At 40.8% G+C, this 25,523-nt stretch overlaps 1 protein-coding gene across 5 annotated transcripts in view; it reads left to right on the forward strand.

The window, feature by feature from the left end:
• Fmn1 (formin 1) overlaps positions 1-25,523 on the forward strand; it is a 361,689-nt gene that overhangs the window by 262,303 nt on the left and 73,863 nt on the right. For all 5 annotated transcript variants that reach the window (XM_021231093.2, XM_021231095.2, XM_040746011.1 and 2 more), the window contains one exon: positions 12,537-12,629. In XM_021231093.2, the coding sequence (XP_021086752.1) occupies positions 12,537-12,629 (93 nt within the window). The remainder of the gene's footprint in view (positions 1-12,536; positions 12,630-25,523) is intronic.

Consider the following 25,523-nt stretch of genomic DNA (forward strand, 5'->3'; position numbering starts at 1 on the left):
ACAGCATCAGCAAATACTGCTGCCATGTCTTGCTAGTGATTCTATAATGTGGAGTTATATTTTACAGTCCAAGGCCATATTTCCCTTTGGGTTGGGAGCCCCATCCAAAATGGAATAATTTAAGCTTAGAGTACGTTTTCAAACTGATAATGTGCATTTTTAGATTATTTTTCATCTTTAAATCCATTATTAAAGAAATTGTAAGGCAAAATCCATAGTGGCATGTTCTTAGGTAGAGCAGCAAAAATAAGACAGCTAGCTAGGCACTAGAAATAAATAACTGAACAGCTTTCTCAGTGGTATCACTAGTGCCTCATCATCTCTAGACACAGAGACAAACTCCTGGGACTCCCCAGGCCAGCAGGAGAAAGTGTGCATGGACCTCCTTTGCTTTAAAAATTTATTTCTCTAGTTCATTATCATAAGGGCTGATATCAGTGAATTCAGCAAGTATTTCATTGTGCATCATAATACCTACCCTTTCTTAGAGAATTTTGCTTAATCTTCAAGTCAGCTGTCTCACAGCCCCTCATTTTCCCCAATACACACCACACAAATTACGTGTAACCACATAATAGCCTCCCCTTAAAGGTTTCACCAGCTCATCTCCTCCAAGTGGGCAGATGCAGGGATGCAGACATCCACGGGCTGTTGGACCTCCAACTCTCCTTTTGCCATAACTCAAGAGCAAGGTAGGATCCATGGCAGGTTTACAGGAGAACCTGACTTTAAATAGCTAAGGTCAGTGTCTGGAAGCTTCCCGTTAATACAACTAACAGTGTCCAACAAGGGAGACTGTCAGCCACTCTGCTACCCACTCTAAACTATTTCTGATCTCCAACTTTATTTTCAAACATATCCTGAGAAATCCTGACTCCCAGCAAATTGACAATGTGGCCCTCTTTATGTGAAGCCTTGTTTATAGGCCACAATTCTCCTGACAGATTTACAAGTGTCTGTGGAGTTTTAAAAGACGATTGCTTAACAAGCATTAAGTGAGACACATAGAACTGTGTAAATATTTTAGCTGGAATAGGGGATTTTTAAAAATGCCTGAGCCAAATATTGCATTAAATCTGACGACAGTGGCACACTGATTAACAGTAGTTGCCAGCCTCGAGCTTTGCCAGTGACTCCTGTGGCCAAGTGTAGATACCAGAATCCAGCCACCAAGCTTACGAAGTGTGTTTTTGAAAGTAACTTTCCACACACCCCTTCTCTTTTCTTCTATGCCTTTCGGTCTTTTGACTTTTATTTCCTTTATGGTCTATTTAGATATAAACCCTTCCCAGAGTAGAAACTGCAGTTAAAGTAAGATCTGAGGTGGATACACTGGACTCCGAGATGAGAAAAACCATGGAAGGCTTGCAGCCATCCCAGCTGAGCAGTGTGGAAACAGGTTGCATTTTGCTAATAAGCTTGGGTGTGTTAATCACTGGCTGCTTCTCTGTAGCCAGCTGTTGCACTGCAGGGAGAGAAAGTCTCAAGATTAGTACTGCTGCCTCAAATATCCCCTTGCTGATCAAATCTCTGTGGTCCTCAAGATTTCCATATCTGTGAGAGTCTGTCACTTCACTGGAGTAACAGCTGGCAGAAAGTAAGCATTGACTTCATTAACTGAGCAGTGAGTCCAATGTGTGGTTCTCACTCCCGCAGAATTTCTTAGGAAGTGAGAGCTTGGCTCCACCTTTGGTGATTCTACCGGCCAGCAGCCTTGTGATTCTTACTCATGAACTCCCACTAATGATATGTACATACTTGAAGTAATTCCAGTGGGCTGCATCAAACTGTTCCTTCCACCAAACCATAGGCCCTGTTTCTCTTCCACAAATGGTTCAAATTGTCATACATCCAAATCACTGTCTGATATTTGTTGATTGATCTGAAGATCCTAAATTTATGTTTATAATTATAAAAATGTATATTTGAGAAATTGTAGTGTTTGATGTAAATGTGTATGTTAGTTTTAAAAATAGAACAATTAACATTTAAATTAGATGTAACTTTAGGATGCCCTTCCACCAAAAAAAAGGTGGCTTACTGAACAGACCTCAAAACTTACTTGCTTTTTTTGTCGACTTTTAAATCTCATTAGTTATTCTATTTTTGACTAAGCTGTTTCTTGCTGTTATCCTTTCTAGAGAGCAATCATTTCATGTATTTCAGCAGCAGACACAGTTTGAGCCTGTTTTACCCGGCCACCTCTGTAAAGTGGCACAGGAAACAGTTTTCAAAGCTTCTCCTTGTCATCTCTCTTGTGGTAGTGTAAGCTTTGGCTGTACCAAAAGCACTTTGGCCATCATGTTTTGAGAACTCTGAAAAGTGTTTGCCTACTTCTCACACACAGTGAAACCTGCTACAACCTAAAGAAACAATCCTGAACTCAGAATAAGTTTTTTGGAGAGAGCCAGAACTCACTCCCTGGCTCTGTAAAGCTGTTGGTGTAGGAAGGTTTTCACTGCCTAGCTCTAGGGGAATTGTTAAGTGAACTATGGTATATACAGTTGAAAAGTTTTTATGGCTGTAAAATACAGTGCTTGTGAGTTTTATAAAACAATGTAAGAAAGTGCAAATGAAATATTAGTAGAAATTATAAACATTATATTGCCAAGTGTAAGTATATAAAAGCTCACGTATAAAGGCAGCCCCTGTGATGTAATAGAGAGCAAGGATTATGATGGAGAGATCTAGAAAGGGAAGATGCTGGTGTGGCTCTGGCCACCGTACCAAGGAAAAAGGTTTTCCCTAAGTTTTTTTTTTAATTCTGTACATATGTTTGGTACCTTTATAGTACGTTTTAGAAGGTAACCACTCTTCTCCAGGATGAGTCCCCTTTCTCCTTAGAAGCCCAGTAACATCATGCTTAACTCCTGCCTCACATGGCCTAGAGTCAATCTGAAGGTCAGAATCTCACCAAATGGGCTTTTCTTTTCCATCATAGCAAAATTAATTCTCTCTCTCTCTCTCTCTCTCTCTCTCTCTCTCCCTCTCTCTTTCTCTCTCTCTCTCTCTCTCTCTCTCTCTCTCTCTCTCTCTCTCTCTCTCTCTCTCTCTCTCTCTCTCTCTCTGATACACTTGTTTTTAAACAGGGTCTCATTCCACAGCCAAGCCTGAGCTAAAACTAGCTATGTAGCCCAGGGTAGCCTACAACTCATGATCATCCAGCCTCAGCCCCCCCCCCCCCGTGCAGGGCTTATGTGACCCAGATTTCCTGTCTATTGCTTGAAACATCTTCATTTCTCTAAACCAATCTTAAAAATAGGTTTATGCCAAAGCATTTTAATTAATTCTTTGTGAAATGCTTTATCTTTCAAGTTATCTCATAAGACCTTTTGGAACTACAGTCATTAGTTCAAATGAAGGCTTCTCGGGATGGCGATTTTCATGGAGGCCCATGAAAGGAACATATTTTAGTAAATGACTAGATCATTTAACACTCTATAAATCAAATCATGTCCAATCCATCTGTATTTAGGCTAGTCATGGGTAGGTGATTAATGAATATTTTTCATGCTAATGTCTCACAGACCAAGGCTGAATCCATAACCACATAATCATCACAATGGAAACTGTGACTCGGCTCTGATGTTTGATAGGAGGGTCCTACGAATCGTGTAGACAATGCCGTGCAAAGGCTGCAGTCAGTGGCCCAGCTTCGCAAATCTTTCCAGAAGTCCTAAAGCATGCTGGCATGTCCTCACTTAGCCTTGTCACTTCTACTTAAATTTTTTCATGCAAAATACTCACAATCATGGGACATTAAGGTGCATTTGATCTCGAGCAGCCTCCCTCAGTGAAGTGAATCAGAATCATGGGATTCCCCTGGGCTTGAGATTCCTGGTGGGTTTATTTTTACACAACATTCCTCTGGGGAAAGAGGCACCCACTCTAGAGGTCTGTGCCCCTTCTGCACTTAATCAGAGCAGCCCAATGGAGCATCTTTCTGTGCAAAATTATTTCTGTTCGGTGAACATTTTGTGCTTTTGTTTGGGTTGGTTTGGTTTTCTTCAAAGAGTAATGGTAAATCCTTTTGATGGAGTCCTACTCCATAAGATGATTCCTAAAACATCTCAGGTGGTTAGGACCGCATCTGGGGTGTGTGTGTGTGTGTGTGTGTGTGTGTGTGTGTGTGTGTGTGTGTGTGTTTGTTTGTTTGCTTGCACTCATGTGTTTACAGGCATGTGTAGAGGCCAGAGGTTTACATCACATTATCTTCCTCAATCATTTCTCTGTGTTTTCTTGAGGCAAGGTCTCTCACCAAACCTGGAGCTTATTATTTCAGATAGATTAAGTAGCCAATAGCCCCCTTTTATCAGACTGTCATTGCCCGCTCTCACTGGGGTTACAGTCACTCACCTCCACATCCAGCTCTCCAATGAGCTCTAGCAATCCGAACTCAGGTCTCCATGCTTGCATAGCAAGTACTTTACCCACTGGGCCATCTTCCTAACCCTGCCTGATCCGATCTAATCCCTGACAAGGAGGAATGTGCCTTGGCTTACAGTTCCAGGTGGATACAGTCTGTCGTGGCTGGGAAGGTATGGTTGTAGAAATCCAAGGACTAGCTGTTCACATCAAAGCAGTCAGGAAGCAGAAAGTGAACAGGAAGTCGGGTTAGACATAGAACCTCAAGTTCTTCCCCCAGTAGTTTACCTCTTCCCGCAAGGTTCCACCTACTTAATGTTGCACAGCCTTCCAAAACAGTACCACCCGATGAAGACACCAATTCAAGCACATGAGCCTATGGGGCATTTTTCACATCGCCTGAAAACAAACTCTTGATAGCCTATTGTGCTTTAGCCGTTCTTTCTCTAGCTTAAAGTCATACACATGTGGAGGCTTAACTTCTCACATCTGTGACTGTAGGTCAGACTGCACCTAGCCCAGCTTAAAGTCATACACATATGGAGGCCTAACTTCTCACATCTGTGACTGTAGGTCAGTCTGCACCCAGCCCAGCTTAAAGTCATACACATGTGGAGGCTTAACTTCTCACATCTGTGACTGTAGGTCAGACTGCACCTAGCCCAGCTTAAAGTCATACACATATGGAGGCCTAACTTCTCATATCTGTGACTGTAGGTCAGTCTGCACCTAGCCCAGCTTAAAGTCATACACATATGGAGGCTTAACTTCTCACATCTGTGACTGTAGGTCAGACTGCAACTAGCCCAGCCTTTTCCATCTTGGTATACTCCTCCTTGCCCCTACTTTCCAGTAAACATTGTGAAACCTCCAGTGACTTCCATGGTGCCAGATTCAAGTCACTTCTCTGTCTTCATCTCCTTGCCATACTGCTGTCCTCTCCCGTCATGTAATTCTGTATTCCTTATTTTCTAATTTTCCTCACAGCTGGCCCCAGTGTTTGCATGCCCCAGGCTGTGTCCTATACCCCTTCTCTGCCATGGCTACACTCCCTCCTTGGCAGATCGTCTATTGCTGTGGCTTTAAATAACAATTTTATGTCAGTGACTCCCTAGTGTGTATTTTTGTCTCAGTCACTCGTCCTCAAATGCAGGCTTTTATATACAACATGAGTATCTAGTTAACATATCCTGAGTAATATTCTTAATTTCCCTTCTCAAGGTTGTACATGGCCCCCTCCTTACTTTAATTAAAATCTCTAGCCAAATTCCTTCACAGTGAGACCTTTCTTGACTTCCTTAAAGACATCTGTAATACCCCTGTGTTTACAGTACCTTCTGATATCCTTTTTCCATCAGGCTGGTTCTGGTGTCTTTTCACCAGAGACCTCTTCCTTACAGACTCTTTTCTTGAAGCTAAAATCTGGACACCAGAACAATAGTAAACCAAGAAGAGGTAGTCCCTGAGCTATGTGACTTACTACTCCACCTAACCTACTTCAAACAGCCTATGCTACTTTATCATGTTTTACTTTAATTCGTGGTATTCCCTCTTCCATCTCTTTTCTTGACATTTTCAACCTACTTCTCAAGTTGCCTTTTCTGGATAACCTTCCCCTGTCCAGTATGCATTAAGAAGGCCCTACTCACTGTTTCATGACACCATACTATAATGTAATGTACTGATTTCCTAGTTTTGTCTTGGTCTTGGTTTTTGTTTGTTTTGTTTTACTCTCATTAGGTTGCAAACAGTTTTATGAAGAGGAATATAAGTCTTGTTAGATAGTTGAAAGACAACATCTAATGAAGCTAGGGTATCAAATAACACCTATTCAGACTTGTTGGGGGAAGGGAGAGTGCTTGATTCCAAGAACTCTTTGGCAAGTTTTGATGCTTTAGAGATGTGTGAACTATCTATATCTATACACGCATATATACCAATAATTAAAGAAGAAGAGGAGTGTCATGAATTTGAGAGGGAATGAGCAGGAGCTAGCCCGTCTAGGACCATATGGTCTGGTTGAGAAATTAGAGACAAACTCTATGGAAGCCATTGTGATTGTAAATAGGAGGTTGGCACTGTCAAATATTATGCAGCTACTTGCCTTCATAATGGGGACAATAGTGAGCATAAGAAGAAAATAGCATAGGTCAGAAGGTACAAACAATTTAATAGATATCAATGAATCCAAGAGATCACCAGTAGGTGAAATTATGGGCAAGACATGTGATATAGGAGGAGCCAACTCTTACTGATGGTTCCTGAAATGTTTATTGGGATGAGATTGCATAGCACGGCAGGCAAAGAAACCTTGTGCAAAACACAAAAGAATATTCACATTTAATGAAAAGATATAGGAAGCCATCAGGAGGGGGCAGAAAGCTGGTAGGGCAGCAAAGACAACAGAGTAAACTAGGAGCTGCAACTCCCAGGGTGGACGACACAGAAGAGAGGCAGCCTTCCATGGAACCCTGCTCCCCACACTAAGCAGACAGTGGGTGGATTTGTAGCTTCAGAGTACATTTTCAATATCTAAGAGGGGGGTAAAGTTTCTTCAACATCCTGATGCGGTGGGCATGTTTCAAAGTCCTGCTTAATTTCCTAATATACAGTTGCCCACTCAATTAGCTTTTTAACCACTTTAGAAGCAAATATTTACTCTTGCATGGATAGTCATTGGGAGAAATAATTTGCATGTGATACCAGCTGAATCCCCAAACTACGGCTAAAGAAACACCTCTGGTTGCATTGAACCTGAAAATGTGGCCATTGGGAAAAAAAGAAAAGAAAATTGACAAAGCAACTGTGCTTCAAAATCTATGTTATGTGGATTTCTCCTAGAATAGAATTTTCCTTTATTCCTTTATTGCTACCCACTCATCTCTGGTCTAAGATGGCTACTACCACCCATTACCACACCATGCTGTTAAATGTTCATAATGTGACTATGAAAACTCATGCACAAGAAATACGTGCTTGATTTTAGGAATGCATCATTTGGCTTTCATTTAAATCAAGTTGAAATCTCTCTTACATTTCCTTTTCCATATAGCCTTTAAATGCATACCATATATGCACGCATAATATATACATATGTGTGTGCGCGCGCGCATGCGCGATCGCCTGTGCTAGGATGTAGCTTAGTGCTAGGTCTTTTCTCTTAATATGTTTGAGGCCCTGGATTGATGAGGAATATTAAGCTATATGAAATAATACAGGAAGGGAAGTCATATGATACTTAATTAGGGAAAAGTCACTTACATGAAAAGCCGAGAACCTGAGGTCAGCAATCTACTGGTCTCCAGGCCTCAAGCAGAACCCCAAGATAGAAGCTCTCCCCTTCTCCTCATCCTTTACCCCTGCCTTCTCCCACATATGTACCTGTGACCATTCCCAAATGGGTGTGGTCAGTGCTAGGGTCGTAAGATCTCTCCCTACACTGGGTACTACCCTAGCACTGTAGAAGAAAGGAAAGGAAAGAAGGAGAGAGGGAAGAAGAGAGATATAAAAGATATGAAAGAGGATATTGAAGGCCCACAAAGCAGGACCATCTCATCTGTGCCAGCCTTTCATAAGCACATGAAAACACTTCAATAGTTTATTAATTTCCAATCTGCCTATTGCAGCCCAGATACAGAAAGGAGGGCCTGGGCCTGCCCCCAAATGATGCGATGGACTTTGATGATTCCCATGGAGGACCTCACTATCCCTGGGAAGTGGGTGGGGGATGGGTTGGGGGATTGGTGGGAAGCATGGGAGGATGGAAGAGCGAGGGAATGTGGGCATGGATATGTAAATAAGAGGGTTTCTAAAATTAAAAAAGTATTTTTCCAATCTGCTTTCTGCTTTCTGTAAACTGTGTTACTGCTATTCAAAGTAAGGTATACTGTTTTTGTTTTAGCATCTTATTATATTGGGAATAATGTCAGGTTTGACCTGAACTATTAGCTATATCATTATAAAGTATGTAGGTTAAGCCATTATCCAGATTCTGTTTTCTAAATATACTTAAACAAGTTTATTTTAACGAAATCATATTTTAAGGAATAAAGCTAAAAAAAGGCTCACTTTTAAGAAAACCCACACATGCATGTATTACTTGACGTGAGAAAAGAACTGATGAGAATATTGTGCTTCCTGTTACTAAAACGATGAAGGCAAAGATGTGTCACAGGAAAGGAGTAGCTATTTGGCATGCAGTTCTAATTTCCAGGAACAGCCATCACTATGTGCTGTATAAGAAGCATCAGTGGCACACTCCCTACAGTGTCTGAGGGAGAGATTAGTCTAGTTCTATCACTGATATCTCCCCAGTACCTGGTCCAATTTCATGCATATTATTGGTGCTCAGCAGACATTTGTTAAGTTGATGTATTTATTCAATGAATTCCTTTGTAATGAACTTCTTCACCAAGCATCTAGGCTCTTTACAGCCTGAATCCACTTTCTCTGTCTCACCGAAACCCCGTTGATACAACACAAAAATGTGCTATAAGCAATTGATTTGATATGTTGCTATGACAACCCTTAATGCTGATCCTTTGAGCATGGAGCTTGTGGAAAAGACAGACCTTACAAAACTTGCCTTGCCACATCATTGACACGCATACACACACACACACACACACACACACACACACACACACACACACACACTATACATTCTGACTTAACTGAGTCCATATAGCTGCCTCAAAGTAACTGATAGTAATTTCCCATGTACTTTGGCACAAAATACATTGGATATTGACCAATTATATCAGAGTTGATTCTATGTCCTTCTAATCTACTTTTGCCTTTTAATGTACCTCAGTGAACTTCATTTTTAGGGGTCAAAAGCTAGAAATAGATAACTACCAATCTGATCTTAGAAGTTTGACATTTGAAATCTTAAAACATTCAAAATCATATTTTTTTCACTGTAAGAAGTTGCAAGTACATAGCCTTCAAGTGGGAGTCTGATTTTAGTTGTTCTCTATTATTCCATCATGTATCAGTTTACATTTCCCTCTTACAATAACCACTTATTAGTAGTCAACTTTAGAAACTAATGTTTTTTTTTTATAGTTGAAAGTTTTACAGAGAGAAAAAAAAGACAGACTTGGTTGGTTTTAATGTTGGAGGTCCTGGCACAGACTGCGTTTAAGGCAACTTTGGTGGTCTGGCAAGACTGTATAGTAGTCTTCCGGTTGGACAATGAGTGGCATTTACGAATTTGTCCATGACCTCTCTTCTTTGTGCGCCTCCAGTCTCCAGTGTCATCATTAATTAGTCTTAGGTCTCCCATTTGTCTGTTAGAAAGCGTCTTGGGTAAGCCAAGTTAATAAATTGGAGTGTGTGAGCTGCTGGCCACTGGAACATGCAACTGTGCAGGGGCAGTCAGAGGGCAGCCTTCTCCTTTGATCCCTTGGAGAAGTTTAACTCTAGCAGGTCCCATGGGAGCCCCAGCCTGTGGGAGTGCAGAGATGGCCTTCCAGCAGACCCATGTAATGGTTTTGCTTTCTAATTTCAAAACCAGGAGGTTCCTAGATGTGGGGAATGATTTCCCAAGCTAGCTTCCCCCCCCCTTTTTTTTGGGTTGGAGAACATTCTTCAATGGATTCTCACAATATGCTGTAGGATTTCATCAAGGGAATGAGAGGCATTACTTCAACTGGGGATCTATGCTGTGTCATGCCTCTGTAAAAGGGTCACTTGGCTTCTTCAGCATTTAGTCCCCAGCCATCACATTGTAATCTTCCCACTGTGAAATGTTTCCTGACCAAGTTTACTAGATCACCATAATAACAATATTTTTCAGATTTGCTTGCTAATGCTACATATTCTGCAAACTATTTTTATTCTTTATCTCATGTCATGCAGAAAGAAAGGCATCATCATTTTCTGATAAGACAAAAAGCCACAGCTCACTTGAGCTGACGAAAGTCTTGGTCCAAGCACATAGTTTTTCCAACTCTGAGACATGGCTCATAAAGTTTGAAGTTTTATGGACATCCCATCTGTCACTGCTTCCAGGAAAAAAGAAGAGCTGTAATGACCAATCTTTTCAATTCAGGAAAAGTAGAAGCCATCCTTTGGTGACTGTGGACACAAGGTCTTCCTTAAGCTATACTTTAATTACAAGAAGCAACCTTGAAGGAATCGACCTCATGATTCCAGTTATGTTTTCTAAATTGATAGCATGACATATTATTTACTCATAAAAATAGTACTAAAAGTTGTTATTGGAACTGGAATGTCACTGAGGGTGCTTTGAATTTAAAGAACTAGTGATTTATGCTGTGAGAAATCATATGGCTTCATGTATTCACAGAGTCATAACTTCATATCAGGAGAAAAATATGCCTCTCCGAAAGCTCATTGTCAAATGATGAGTCAAAGCAGATCATTCGAAGTTTATTTGACCCATGACCTGGACACTGAGGAGTCTAGAGGAGTCTAGAGATGCCAAGTCAATATGATCATCTTTGCTACCTTGCTTATACCTCATTGTTTGAGGTGATGGGCAGTGCAAAATCATTAAAGTTCACCAAGCCAGGGGCTGGGGAGGTGACACAGCCAGTGAAGTGCTCGCCAGATACATATGACGACCTAAGCTCAGCTCACTAGCACCCATGACAGTACTGGCCTGTAATCCCAGTGCTTGGAGAAACAGAACCAGATACCTGGGGGGTGGGAGGGTGGGGCTGGCTGACTGGAATGCCATTGGTTCAGTGAGAGACCCTGTCTCAATAAATAAGATGGAGAGTGAAAAGATAATCAGTGTCAACCTCTGGCCTCAACATACATGCACATATACATATACATAAATGTACACATTGAACATGCACATACACACTGAAAGTATACACATAAATGAAGTTTTTCTTTAAACATACTAATCCCTTTGAGATGGACGTGTGTCACCCATTACGGCTTTCTTTCCCTTTAACCCTACCCTAACTCCATAATCCAGTCTGTTTATTCTACCGTTAAAGTGTGTCCCCCTCTCCTTTTTTCCCTTTGTCCTCTGACATCACTCAAGCTCAAAGCACTTCTGTTTCACTGTTCCTGAGTTAACCACTCCTGGAGACAGTAAACTCTTATTACAGTTTATATGTAACCAAATTAGAACACTCTGGTTCTAAGCAACCTGATTATCAAGATAATAATTCGCTATAAATTCTGAGTGTCCTGTCTGAAGCAAATCAAGTAAAATTATTTCATGGATTAGCAAAGTGTTAGGTGTGTGGTGTGAGGACACAGGACCCTCACTCCATAACAAATGGAGAATCAAAGTAGGGAAAAGTGAGGCAGATTATTTTAGGATCTTGAGCACTCCAGCCCAGTAAAATAGAGGAGGCATCCTATTGCTTCCTGAGAATAGTATTTATCACCCTGAACTAGGTCCCTCCCTCTTTTTCCTCATTGGTCAAGCAATCAGGGAGAGGGGTTCAATCTTACCCATCACCTGGTACTTATATTTGTCTGTTTCTCCAACAAAGACTGCATGTGAATTTTTTTCTACATTTTGTTTACTGTTTGTTTTAAAGCTCTGCAAGTGTCCCATGTTTGCGGGTCACTAGGCAAGCTTGGCTGCTAATGGTTTTCTGCTCTGGGCTTGTAGTTTGGATGAGGATAGATGAACTAGCATGCCAATCGGGGTCTAGTGTTTTCTGTCCTGTTCACTGTGGCAGGATTTATGCTAACTCTCAGCACTTTCATCTTGAAAATGACTTTGTTTGTTTTAAATGAGAGGCATGAAGAGCAGATACAGTACTACCTGAACTGGACTCGAATGTCCATGACCATGATGATTCTGGGCAATTTGGATTTGTAGGAACCTCAGCAAAATCCTTCTCTGTCTATGAAACTGAAGAGGGTCAGGGACCTTTTATCCCTGGGATCAGTCCTTAGGTACCTTCTCCACTCTATTATGAGGAACAAAAAAGCAGGATACTTTACTTGCTATAAGTCATAGATCTTTTTGTGAATGGTTAAAAGGAAAATTGAATGCTGCCCATATCCCTGTTTCCAAAGAGAAGTACAGAATGTGCTGTTTTTCCTCATGGAGTTTGTTTAAACCATGATTGACTTGGAATCTGTACAATTGATAACATAATGCTGTGACAATGCAAGATCTCAACAAGTACTTATTCTTGATTAAGTGTAATCAACACTTCTCTTTGCAGCAAGTGAGCAACAGATGAAGCTGGTGTGCAAGGAGTCCCCAAAGGAGTATCTGCAGCCTTTCAAGGACAAGCTGGAGGACTTCTTCCAGAAAGGTAGGAGGCTTTCTCAGCTGCACATCATGATACTTAGGACCCCTCTTGACAGCACTCTTTCTGAGGCTCCCATTGCCACTTATTCTGACTGACCACAGACAACATTGCTGGGTCCATGGTCCATCTTCCAATGGTGGTTCTATCCTCAATGTAGATGGAGTTGTCCTGTAGCCTTTGTGTCACCTTCTAAGACTATTTTATAGTTTCAGTTATTCATTGACTTTTCTGCTTTTGAAATGTTTTAAAGGCAAACCTCTCTGTCTCCTCTGGAGCACAGGTGTCTTTGGTACATGTTAACCAACCATAGTGTGACATACAAAACTTATAACACAGGTGTCCTTGGTGCATGTTAAGAGACCACAGTGTGGACATGCAAGGCTTACAGCACAGGTGTCCTTGGAGCATGTTAACTGACCACAGTGTGGATGTACAAGGCTTACAGAACAGATATCCTTGGTGCATGTTAACCAACAACAGTATGGACATGCAAAGATTACATAGTCTGGCAGCTCAAATTTGTGGTCAGTCCTGACAGGCAGGAGAGGATTATATTCCTGGTTTCATGAGGATGGCGACCTAGAAACTTGAAATTTGTTGTTGTTAGTTGCATTGTGTTTTCTATTCCTTTACAGAGAGGCAAACTGGGGCCCAGTGAATGTTATCATCCCACTGCTTGGCACCCACGGGCTCTTTGAGATACCCAGGAGACCCTGCACTTACTTAGAAACCTTTGCAGGTTCTGTACCTTCCTTCATATTTTTGATAGCACTGGGAAGCTTTTATTAATACAGTGCTTTTATGTATTTCCTATTTTAATTTCCTGAATTCATTTTAAGATTTGAAAGAAAAATAAGTGTGGAGTTTTTGTATGGTGCTTTCTTCTTTACTAGAAAGCCAGAGAAAATGCATGTGGGAACTGTTGGGGAAATTTTAACATGCTGTTTCTATTACTGAATAAGGCCACATGATACCACACCATCAACAAAAGACTGCTAAGTTGGGTCAATTGACAAAGTATGGCCAAACCACCTTGGAAATTAGCAGAGAAATTCTCAGTCCATGAGTCACAGGAACTCCATCCCAGCTGCTCCCTCTTTGCAGAGATCACTGCTCTTTCCTCTATGGGAAAGCCTTGTTTTTGTGAAAGCAGGAGTCTGAGTTGGTCTTGCTGAACCTCATATTTGATGGGAATAATGAATCAGGGCCAGTACCATCTTGAGTGCAAACAATTACTCAAACATTTTGTTCTGTGTGCGTGTTACTAGATACATTTTTTAATGTGACTCATCAAGGCAAATGTGTTGCTTTATGGCTTTGTTATGCATATATAACCTGTAGATGCTTCCATAGCCAGAAGATGCTTCTTTCTATTCACTAACCTTAATTCATAAGACTGTTTCTTTTCACGCATGTAAAGTGAACTTGAAATGAGGTCCGTATGGATTAGATTCTGTACTTTTTAAAATTTTACTCGTCTATATCTGGAAAATTCTAACATGTATGTATTGGAGCTTTTTCTTGCCTGCATATCTCAATGACCTTAAAATATTTTTTAAAAGAGCCAGTATCTTGATACACTGAGAATTCTATTATTTCATACTTTGGAAATTTACCACATGTCTCAGCTCAAGGAAGCAAGCCCTAAAATAGTGCTTGAGAATTTCAAACTCTTGAGTATTTTAATTATTGACATCCCCAACTCCACCCTAATCAATTCTCTCCATCCTCACTTTCCCACATACTTAAACTTTTGTACTTTCTTCCTTTTTTAAAAGATCTACTGGATCCAGTTTGTGTTGGCTAAGTATACTCGGGAGTGGAGCCTATCCTACTAGGTCACACCGTGAAACAAAACTGACTCTTTCTCTCGCAGTAGCTATCAAATGCCAATAGCTCCTCAGCTACCAATGGGATTTCATGCCTAACAAACCCCCATGCTGGCATTTTGTCTGGCTTGAGCTTGCATAAATCTTATGAATGCTTTCACAAGCTATATGAGTTTATATGTGCAATTGCCATATACGTGGAAAACACTTTCTTTAAAGTTATCTACCATTTATGGCTCTTAAAGTATTTCTATTCTCTCTGCCTTAAATATCCCCACATCTTGCAGGTAGGAGTGTGATAGGTGCATCTCCTTTAGGGACAGTCCCTTATCCCTGTGTTAATCACCATCTACTAGAAGAAGCTTCTATGATGATGTTTAAAGGATGCTGTGATCTATAGATAGCAATAAGTAACTAGGAGTCATTTTAATAGTATGTCTATTTAAAGAATAATAGTATTGGGTTCTCTCCTAGAGCCTATAACCTATCTAGCCACGAGCTCTTGGCCCCATTAACAATGCCAGGTATAGTTTCCATTTCATGGAGCAGGCCTTAGATACAATAAGAAAGTGGTTGGTTACTCCCATAACATTTGTGCTATTATTGCACCCATAACTTGCCAGGCCAGCGATTATTGTAGCTTTCAAGGTTTATAGCTGGGTGAAACTGATGATTAGTATTCTCCAGTATTGTGGATGGCACTGACCTATACTATGAAAGTTAGCCAGTATGGATAAAACTTCCAGGTAAGTACCAGGTTGGTTTTACCATGTTCTTTGAGTCAGATATATGGTACCTGCTGAAACAGGGTCTTTCCATCAAATTCCATATGAAGAGTGTTTGTGGTAGCCTCTAAATCTTGCAGGTCTATAGAACCTCATCAGTCAACAACGTCAGAAGAGGTGACCCATTTTTCTAAGTCTCAATATCCAAAGCCAACTCTAGATCCACCAGCAGCTTCTCTGGCAGTGGAAGCTTTAAGGTGGGGTCAGGCAGCAGAATATTTCTCACTCTCTAAATAGTACCATTGTGAATTTCAAATTGAAGATTGTCCTTGTCAACTTCAGTTCACTTTTTAATATATATTCAAAGATATGTATTCAGAACCTGCCATATGTAAGATACTGATAATTCTAAACTGATTCATATTCTTAGATCCTATACCAAGGGCTTTCTTATTAGACCAAGATGGGCTATCGTCAGCCCTCCTTTAGCCAACAGAGTAAAGGAAAGGTGAAAAGGACACCAGGAATGGTTTCAAATCATGTTCTTAAAAATTACTCAAAACAAGACACAAAAAGAATTTGAAGGGAATATTATACTGTTATTTTTTTTCAAAATTAAGAATATTGTGAGAATTTTAAATGTTCCCATCATGATGGGGTGAAAAGTCCACTATGGAAATAGCATCTCATTATTACCTTATTATTTAGCTGAGTTTATAGAAACAACTTGCACTTGCACTGTATAATAGAGTAGACATTGGCCCCATTTTGCTGTTGGGCAACTCTAATATGGCTAAGTCCAGGACCAAAGCAATAGAAACCATGTTCTTTATGTTTTCTTAATATTGATTTCATTGTAAAGTAATTGTATCTTCATTCCATTAGGTAACATAAGTGAAATATAGCCTCAGTATTAATTGTTTTACTCCACTTTTTAAGCATAACTATCAGACGACTTAAAATTCTGTTTGTGGCCCACATCGTATTTCTGTTTGACACTACTCTAGAGCTGTGACCACATCTTTCTTCATCTCTTCCTGTACCCTTCTTGTTACTGTCCTGCCTTCTTGGCATCATCATCACAGTAGAGAGTTTCCCAGACTCACCTGTACCGGCATTGGCTCTGTGTCTGACTGCCAGCTAAGGCTGCTCCGGGGATGGTGTGGCACAGTACCACAAGAGGCCATGGTTTTGTAGTTCAGCAGTGTGTAACTAAGAACCACATGATGCAAAATGTTAGCCTAAAATATGATTTAGAAGGTGGAGCTTCACTGGCTAGACACACAAATGGAATATCCCTTGATTACTCTTGGGACACTAAAGAGTAGTTCCTTTTTAAGGAAAAAAAGATTTATCTGGTTTTAGTTTCACTTGGCTCCATTGTCCATGAGCTGTGTTTGGGCAGTATGTTATGATAGGAAAACAGAGAAAAGACAGTACTACTTTTGTTTTGCTTTGTTTTGTTTGGTTTTTAGAGGCAGGGTTTCTCTGTTTAACAGCTCTGAATGTCCTGGAACTCACTTTGTAGACCAACCTGGCCTCAAACTCAAGATCTACCTGCCTCTGCCTCCCAAGTGCTAGAATTAAAGGTCTGCACCACTGCCGGTAGCTACTTTTTTTTTAAGTGTTTTTTTTAAAGTTGTTTCTCTGATTAATAGAAAACATAAAATTCTCTGCCCACCACAAACATGCATTATTGACCTTGCATAATCACATTTTATGGTAAGTTTCGTGCAATTTAAGTATAGCTTTTATCTGATTTCACATTCTCGTAAGCGGCAGCTCTATTACCTGTGCTTCTAAGGGAGGGACTGCTGCTAGCCAAACCTTGATTTGCAGAACACAAGATATACCTCAACATTGGAAATGCCCAGTGTGAAATCCCCATCAGTCTTGGAGTTGGTACAATATGATAATAAAACTGGGTGTTAGGAGCAGAGAGGAGGAATGGCCAATAGGATGAGATTCAAGAAAGGAAATGTGTTTCGTTAAGACATTTTCAGAAAGATCAGAGGTGTTGCTGCTGAGAGGGGTGACGGTCTCAGGCACTCACCAAGAGTCGGTATGGTCTGGATCCTGTGGAAAACAGATCTCTTGATTTTGCCCACAGGCAACCATCTATCGATGACCACCACCCTGTTCTCCAGAAGGATTTTTCTCAGATACATTAGGAAAGGCAGCCCAGGCAGAGGGAACACTGCAACTCTCATAATGATCAAAGATGTGATGTGTTTAAGAAATGGATGAAACTTGGTGTGACCTAATCACAGGGTTTGTGTGACGTTGTCAAGACCTGTAAGGAGAAGAGAACCACCATAGGACTCGATGAAAAACCTGAGCCTCATATTATACACAACAGACAATAGTGAAAAACACTGTGTACCGGGATGGCAAGTGCATGCTGGGCTGTATATGTTGTTTGGTGGGGATGCAACGGGGGGTCACTTTTCCTTTTGTGGTTAAGAAACATATTACAATTATCAATAATATAAAGAGAACTGAAGGAGCAAGAGACTTGCAAAGAGAGTAAAATTAATGGTGGTAGGAAAGAGGGAGGGATGGAGGAAGGAAGAAGGAAGGGAGGGAGGGAGGAAGGAAGAAGGAAGGGCAGGAAGTGAGGGAGGGAGGGCTATATAAAAAGCTATGTTAGGTGCATAGCTAGAATAAAGCAAAACACAAGGAAAAGGTAACTCCCCCTTTCTTGCCCAGATGACTGGCTCGATACTTACAAGGAAGACAGAAAAATAAACTCTGGACGTGATGCCTTTGACACACTTGTGTGGCACGCGGGCAGAGGTGCTGGGTTTGTGGAAGAGAGCTGCATGACACTGCAGCTCGATGCTATTGTCAACAGAGTTCACACTCGAGAAATCTGTGACTGAGTTACCAAAACAATCGAAAAACTACTATGTCTAAAGAAGTTTATAATTTTTTGTTGGGCCGTACTCATGACTCTCCTTAGCTGCCTGTGGCTAAGCAGTCCACAAAGGTAGCAGTTTATGACACAGGGATACATGTGATAGTCCAAAGGAAAAATGTAGAATAAAAAGCTATCCAAGTATCACATCACTGAGTACAGGGTCGTGTCAGAGAAAGGATGCCGTGACATGAGCCTGTGCAGAGCATTTAGCAAGACAGCTAGTGTTCTATCAGCGATCTTCTCACTCATAAAATCTTAAGCAGTTAGGGGAGTTTTTATTTTTTTTAAGCCTGAGAAGTCACATGCATTGTGACTCAGTTGATTCGTGATTAGAGTTATTTCAATATAAGCAGCAATTCAGTTTTTGTAACAATCATGATGGCCTAATTTTCCATTTGTAAATCATATCCTGTTGCCACACTCGAATGAGACAACGTGTTTGTCTTGATCATCCTCCCTTTCTCAGAACACCCTTAAACAGTGCTGACAAAGCCATGGTACTTATTCTCAACTAATTTTCAATTCCTGAGCCAAGCAGAAAGAACTTTTAATGGCACCAGCTTTCTGGGTTGCGATCCCTGTGGCGTCTGAACCTTTTCCCTTGCTTCCACAGTAGGCTCTCGTGGATGCTAATTTACAGTGCAGTTCTCACTAACTTCGTGCAGGCATTTGTTTGTTTTGTTGGAGCCCGTGCTTTCCCACCCTCAGATCAAACATGGCCAATAATGATATGGCCTTCAAAACCATGATGCTCACATTAAAAGTCCTCATAAACATAGCAGGGACTCTGTAATTGAAAGAAGCCACAGAGCCACTGATTAGATCCTAGGTCTAGATCTTATAGGTGGTCTCTCCTTGTTGTTAAATTGGCCATTTGTGTTTATAGCTTCGGCAGGGAAGGCTGTAAGGAAAACTGGCCCTAATACAGCACTCTCCCACACTTGGCCTTCTCTCCTGTTCTGTTACCCTTGAATGGTGATAATTTCAACCTGCCTCTGAACGAGCAACTCTGGCCCTGCTTTTTCGGCGGTCGTTACACCAGCTAAGATAATAACTCTTCTTAATGTCAAAAAAGTTTTATGTATAATAGTGATAATACAAAACCCCAATAATTTGACCAAAGCTAAAAATAAAACAAAAAGCAGTAACTGATTTCCTACACTGATTGCAAGCAGTTACAACGTACAAATGGCTGAGTAGTCCACAGGAGCTGAGACTAGAGCCGTCTAACCCTATTCACTTTTCACTTTCTGTGACCCTGTGATTTAGTCTTATCCTGACCTATGATAAATATTTACCACTGTCTGTTGACTTTGTGAACAAACACCCTGATTTGGGTGAAGTCCCTAGAGGGCTTTTATTTTCCCTCAGTGGCTTTCCTGTTTAAATCCTTTCAGATTTAGAGAGTTGTAGTAGATAGACTCTAGCAAGAGATATTTTCAGCATATAATTCACGGTGCTATTTAGGCCCCCTTCATATAGAAATACCTTTGCTGGATATATTGCATAAAATAAATTCTTTTTTAAAAGTCTTCAAGTCAGATAATACTGACAAGGGCCATAATCGAGCATCTAAGCAGAACGTACTACCAGCAGCCTCTCCATTTCAACCTCAAGATCATAGGAGTAAAACTGAGTCAAGGTTTCGGGGATGGTGGAAAGGGACCAGTCACCTGCAGTGTGGTCTGGGGAAAGGAAAGGAGTCTTCACAGAGCTTGTGGAAGAAAGCAGCATGGCTGGTGTGCTGTGCCACTCCCAGGTGTGTACTGGTGAATGTCAACACACCTCAGAAAGGTGCTAGCAGGCTGCTTTCACATGCCATCAGGAGGCAGAAAAACTGAACTCAAGTGAGACAAGTCTTTGGAAGGAAAAAAAAAACCTTAGTAGAGGCTTATCTGAAAAGCTTAGTTTGGATCTTCTTATTTACTGATGCACATTTTTGGGGGGATCCATTAGATAACTCAGCAGGTAGAGGGTCTTGCACATAGACCTGATGTCTGTCTCAAGATGCCACAAGGTGTGACAAGAAAGAATGGAGTCCCGAGAGTTGTTCTCTGATGATTCGTCACTTCTCTCTCCCTCTCTCCCTCTCTCTCTCCCCCTCTTTCTCTCGTATGCACACATAAATTATTTAGAGCTCATATTTACCCCTTGAAAAAATTCTTTCCTCCTCTTTTCCTCTTCCTTCTCCTTCTCTTCCTCCTCCTCCTCCTCCTCGTCCTCCTCCTCAGACCTTATACTACTTTCTTCCCACCTTGATATCCTCAATTCACTGTTTCTGTGAAAGCTTGGCCTCCACTTGGCTTTCAGTAATTCTAGTTCTCTTTTTACTTTTTCCTCAATAATCCATTGCAAAAAGAAAAATGTCTAAATTCTTTAGATTTATTCATAGTACTAATGTGTCTGAAAAAAAATAAAGAGGTATATAGACAAACTTCACCATAGTTATAAAATTCTATAAAGCTACTAGTCCATGACCAAATAGAAATTATTCCCAGAATATGAAGATAATTAGATACCAGGATATCAAAGTATAGTTGTCTATTACTATCAATGGATCCAATGGGAAAACTCACATGATCATTGCTTAGGATTCAGTGGTAAAAAAAATATATATTAAAAAATTCAATATTCACTCTTCATTTTAAAAAGCTTAACAAAACAGCAAGTGATGTATATCTCCTTAATAATAATAATAATAATTTAAAAACTGTCATAGTCCAAAATTTGTAGCTTTTTCCACAAAGGCTAATGTACCTACAGTAAAAGAGGTCCCAGGCATTGGTCAGTAAAAAAAATCCCATGATTAGGCAAGTTGAAGAATCATAAAACATAGGTAAAGATTCCACTCTTAAGACAGAAGACATGTAAAGTAAATGACACTGAAATTTCATTTTCTATCAATTAGATCAACAAAATTATGGAAGTTTGATAGCAGAATACCTCAGCTTTTTAGGATGATGTAACTCTAATGTGTTGCTTTTGGAGTTCATATTATTAGCAGCACCTGCTGAAGTTCGGTTTGTGCTTCTTAAAGGAAGATGTACCATGCTGCCGCTGGCATGGGGAATGATACAGACCACAATCAGGGTGGGTCTTTCCACCTTGTTAATCTAATCTGCATCGCCCCATGGGCATGCCCTGAGGTTTGTCTCTTCAGTGAGTCTAGATCCTGTCAAGTTGACCATCATTACTAACCATCATAGGATTTTACCTCTTATTTTTTTCTTCCCTGTTTCTAAAATCTGGTTCTCTATTCCAAGTTGGTTCCGTAGCTTTCTGTTATGGAGAGACTCTGGTATCTATATGTTCATTCCAGGACAAGATAAAGAATCTCTATCTTAAATTGCCTTAGCATGCAGCATCCTCCATGCCTAACCACAGGGTAAGACCAACTATCAGTTATGTCTTAAGACTATTGTCCGAATTTGACATATTAAGTAGGTGTTTTGGATTCAAGCCTTAAGAATTGTAATTTGCTGAGCATGATGGCACAGCCTTTAACCCCAGAACTTGAGAAGGCAGAAGCAGACAGATCTCTATGAGTTTGAGGCCAGCCTTGTCTACATAGTAAGTTCCAGACCAGCTAGGGCTACTTGATAAGACCCTATCTAAAAGAGGAGGAGGAGGAAGAAAGAGAGAAGGAAGGAAGGGAGGGAGGGAGGGAGGGAGGAGGAAGGAGGGAGGAAGGTAGGAAGGAAGGAAGGAAGGAAGGAAGGAAGGAAGGAAGGAAGGAAGGAGAAAGAAAAAACCCTCCGATTCTGTGGGGTTTTGTTTTGTTTTTTAAACAGAGTCTGATTGTAGGATAGGCTAGCCTCTGTGCTGAGTGACTGTGTAGCTAAGGATAACGTTCAACTCCTGATCCTCTGCATTAGGGATTATGCCTGGTTTCCTAACTCTAAGTATTGAAGGAAGTCTTTCGCCTCTGATTTTAATCAGTTTCTCAGAACTTCACCCAAATGAGAGACAGTGGTTGGTGGTACAGTTTGGAGAGACATCAAGCAAATCTAGCTAACCCTTCTTAAATGTTCTGTGAAAACACCAAAATTTAGACACACACACACACAAAGTCACATGCACTCATACCCCCTCCCCTCCCAGCATGTGACACTGGACTCTTTCACTGCCTTATTGGAACAAGGACTAAAATGTAAACACATTTTTACAAATCTAGACAAGGCCTTGAGTCATGTAAGCATTCAAGTGTTACTAAGACCTAGCTCACAGTGGAAGGCTTGAGTGTTCCTTCCCTTCCCTTCTTCCCTTCCCTTCTTCCCTTCCCTTCTTTCCTTCCCTTCCCTTCCCTTCTTCCCTTCCCTTCTTCCCTTCCCTTCTTCCCTTCCCTTCTTCTCTTCCCTACCCTTCCCTTCCCTTCCCTACCCTTCCCTTGCCTTCCCTTCCCTTCCCTTCCCTTGCCTTGCCTTGCCTTCCCTTCCCTTCCCTTGCCTTGCCTTCCCTTCCCTTGCCTTCCCTTCCCTTGCCTTCCCTTCCCTTCCCTTGCCTTCCCTTCCCTTCCCTTGCCTTCCCTTCCCTTCCCTTGCCTTCCCTTCCCTTCCCTTCCCTCACAGGGGAATTCAAGGTCCTGTGATTACCATAGCTTCTATCAGATCAAGTCGAAGTTTGGGACAAGTATATCCACCTTCAGATCCACTTGTGGATATTCCCTTTCTGTATGTTATGGGTTTCTTTAGGGAAAACTAAAAATATGTTAAGTTGTATTTCCCAGAAGATGGATTTTGTTAACTCCTGAAGTTGTACTCTTTATATTGAGCTACCATCTGCTAATTTATTTTTGCTATCATGACAGTATACTTTTGAGTTTAAGTTTTCTAATGTAGTTACTCCTTTTGAAAACAATACATCTACATACATACATACTTTTATGTGAGGGGCATGAGAGAGACCGAGGTCTGTACGATAAAATGTTTGTGTTTTAAGTTCTGAACAAAGTGGAGTGATCACTGTACTTCAAGTTAGAAGAACTTGTACTAACCACTGCTCAGATTTATAAATATCTCTGAAAAAGCAGTTTTCACATTACTACACAGTGTCACAATGAAGAATAAATCGAGATAGCACACACGTGAAGTCACCATGTAAACAGTAAGATCTTAATGAAGCAAATGCTAGGTTTAGAACGTACTACCTTCCACTGCAACCTCGGTGGAAAGAATCTAGGTTTTGGTGGAGAGTAGAAGCAGTGCTATGTAACTTCACAGTTGGAGCATATTGCTTCACTCAAACTTTGCAACAGTTCATTGAGACTGCTTTTGTCATCTCTCACTTTCTACCAAAAAAACTGAGCCTGAGGGGTTTGGTAACTCAGTTAACGTCAGTATGACCTCACCCCCAGTGTTATTCTCTGTCATACTAATAACTCATTTCCCTTTGTGCTAAGACGTTGGTGAGTAAATGAAACATTTTACTCACAAAATGAAATAGAAAAAAATCAGAACAGCAGATTTGCTATAATCTAGGATTATAGTCTTGGGGACCACTTTCTGGAAATCCCAATAAAGAAACCCATATGTTGTTCCAACAGGTACAACCATGTATTGATAGTGACTCTAAAAAGGGGGACAGGGTGATGAATATTTGAGTATTTTGTGGAATCAGCCTTGAGCTCTGCATCTTGCATAATAGTTGCTTTTCTGATACATTACACCAAGTAACTGTTGGCCCAGCCACCACTTCTTTGAATTCCCAACAATTACGAGGAGGTTTTTCGTTAATTTGTTTTTCATTTCGGTTTTTTTATTTACAACTTTTTTGGGGGGTTAGAGACAGGGTTTCTCTGTGGCTTTGGAAGCTGTACTGGAACTAGCTCTTGTAGACCAAGCTGGTCTCGAACTCACAGAAATCCACCTGCCTCTGCCTCCCGAGTGCTGGGATTAGAGTCGTGCACCACCACTGCCCGGGTATTTACAACTTTTCAAAATTGATTAAAATATAATTATATCATCTTTCCCCTTCCCTTTTTTCCCTCCAACCCCTCCCATGTACCCTTTACTCTTTCTCAAATAGATGGACTCTTTTTCTTGATAATTTATTGTTACACATGTGTGTATGTATGTGTGTATGTTAACATTAATATACAAATCCACCTTTAAAACGTAAATATATAAATCAACCTTCTGCATTAGTATGTCTGTTGATATTATCGTTGGTCAGGTCTTGTTCGGGTAGCCATGTTTTTGTGGTATCATGCATGTAACTCCCCTAACATGTCTAGGAAACACCACCTCTCTGCAAATTTCCTGGTCTTACAGTCTTCTGCTCTCTCTCTTCCACCATGTTCCCTGAACCTGAGCTACAGGAGTTGTACCCATTGGAGCTCAGCACATAAACTCTGTATTATGGCCGATTGTGGTTTCCTGATGTCTCCATTTGCTGTAAAGAGAAGTTTTGTTTTGTTTTGTTTGTTTTTATGTGGGGGTAAAAGCTACACTTAACTATGGGAATAAGGGTAAACACTACAATGCAGTTAGGCATTACGCTGTCTAGTTAAAGTGACAGTCATGGATTGTCTTCTAAAATCCATGACTTCACTAGCTTTGGGTACTTGGATAGGTTTCTAGTACCAGGCACAATTTCCTTCCTGTTTAATTGACCTTAATTAAATTGCTGTTGCTTACCACCAAGATATGACTACCACTATTGCACCTTTAGGAATCTCTTGCCATGTTGGTCATTGTTGTGGTCCATAGGCATCACAGGTGGATAGGACTATTGCTTGCTCTCCTCCCTTGCCGCTTGCAGAGCACCTGCTGGTACTATGAAAGCTAGTTCTGAGGGAGGAGGCTTTCAGGTTAGATAAAACCTGGATCTCTCAAATCCTTGGATCTCCCAAGCACTGTGTCTAAAGTTTTCCATCTCTGAGAGGCAACCAAGAGCAACAGCCATAACCTATATTGTTTTGGAGTCACTTGGACTACCCTGACTAACAGCTTGAATGGAGGTTCCTCATGCCAGGTACTAGGGATTTTATTGGTCTATTGCTCTTATGAGGAGCATTGGCAACCCAACTGGAATAACTTGATTCAAGACACACACACACACACACACACACACACACACACACACACATTTATATATATATAATTTTGGGTAACTATAAAATAACATGAGTAGTCCTTGAGGCTTTATCAAACATCTTATTGTTTGTACCTCCCTCCCTTTTCTCCTGTAAGGATCTTCCTTCTCCTTCCCCATGTGAAGCCTCCCTTCTCATTTTTTCTCATTTCCCACTTCACATCCTCTGTATCTTACTGTTCTCTCTAGGCCCGGCCCATGGCCCCTTTTAACTTGGTTTCTGTGGTTACTCTAGGGTGCATATACATATACTCACATCTGAGGATTTGGAACTAAGAACCACAGATGAGAGAACAAGTGGCATTTGTCTTCCTGGGTCCGAGTTACCTCA

The sequence above is a fragment of the Mesocricetus auratus genome, unplaced genomic scaffold (genome assembly GCF_017639785.1).
Source record: "Mesocricetus auratus isolate SY011 unplaced genomic scaffold, BCM_Maur_2.0 Super-Scaffold_100004, whole genome shotgun sequence".
Taxonomy (NCBI): Eukaryota; Metazoa; Chordata; class Mammalia; order Rodentia; family Cricetidae; genus Mesocricetus; species Mesocricetus auratus.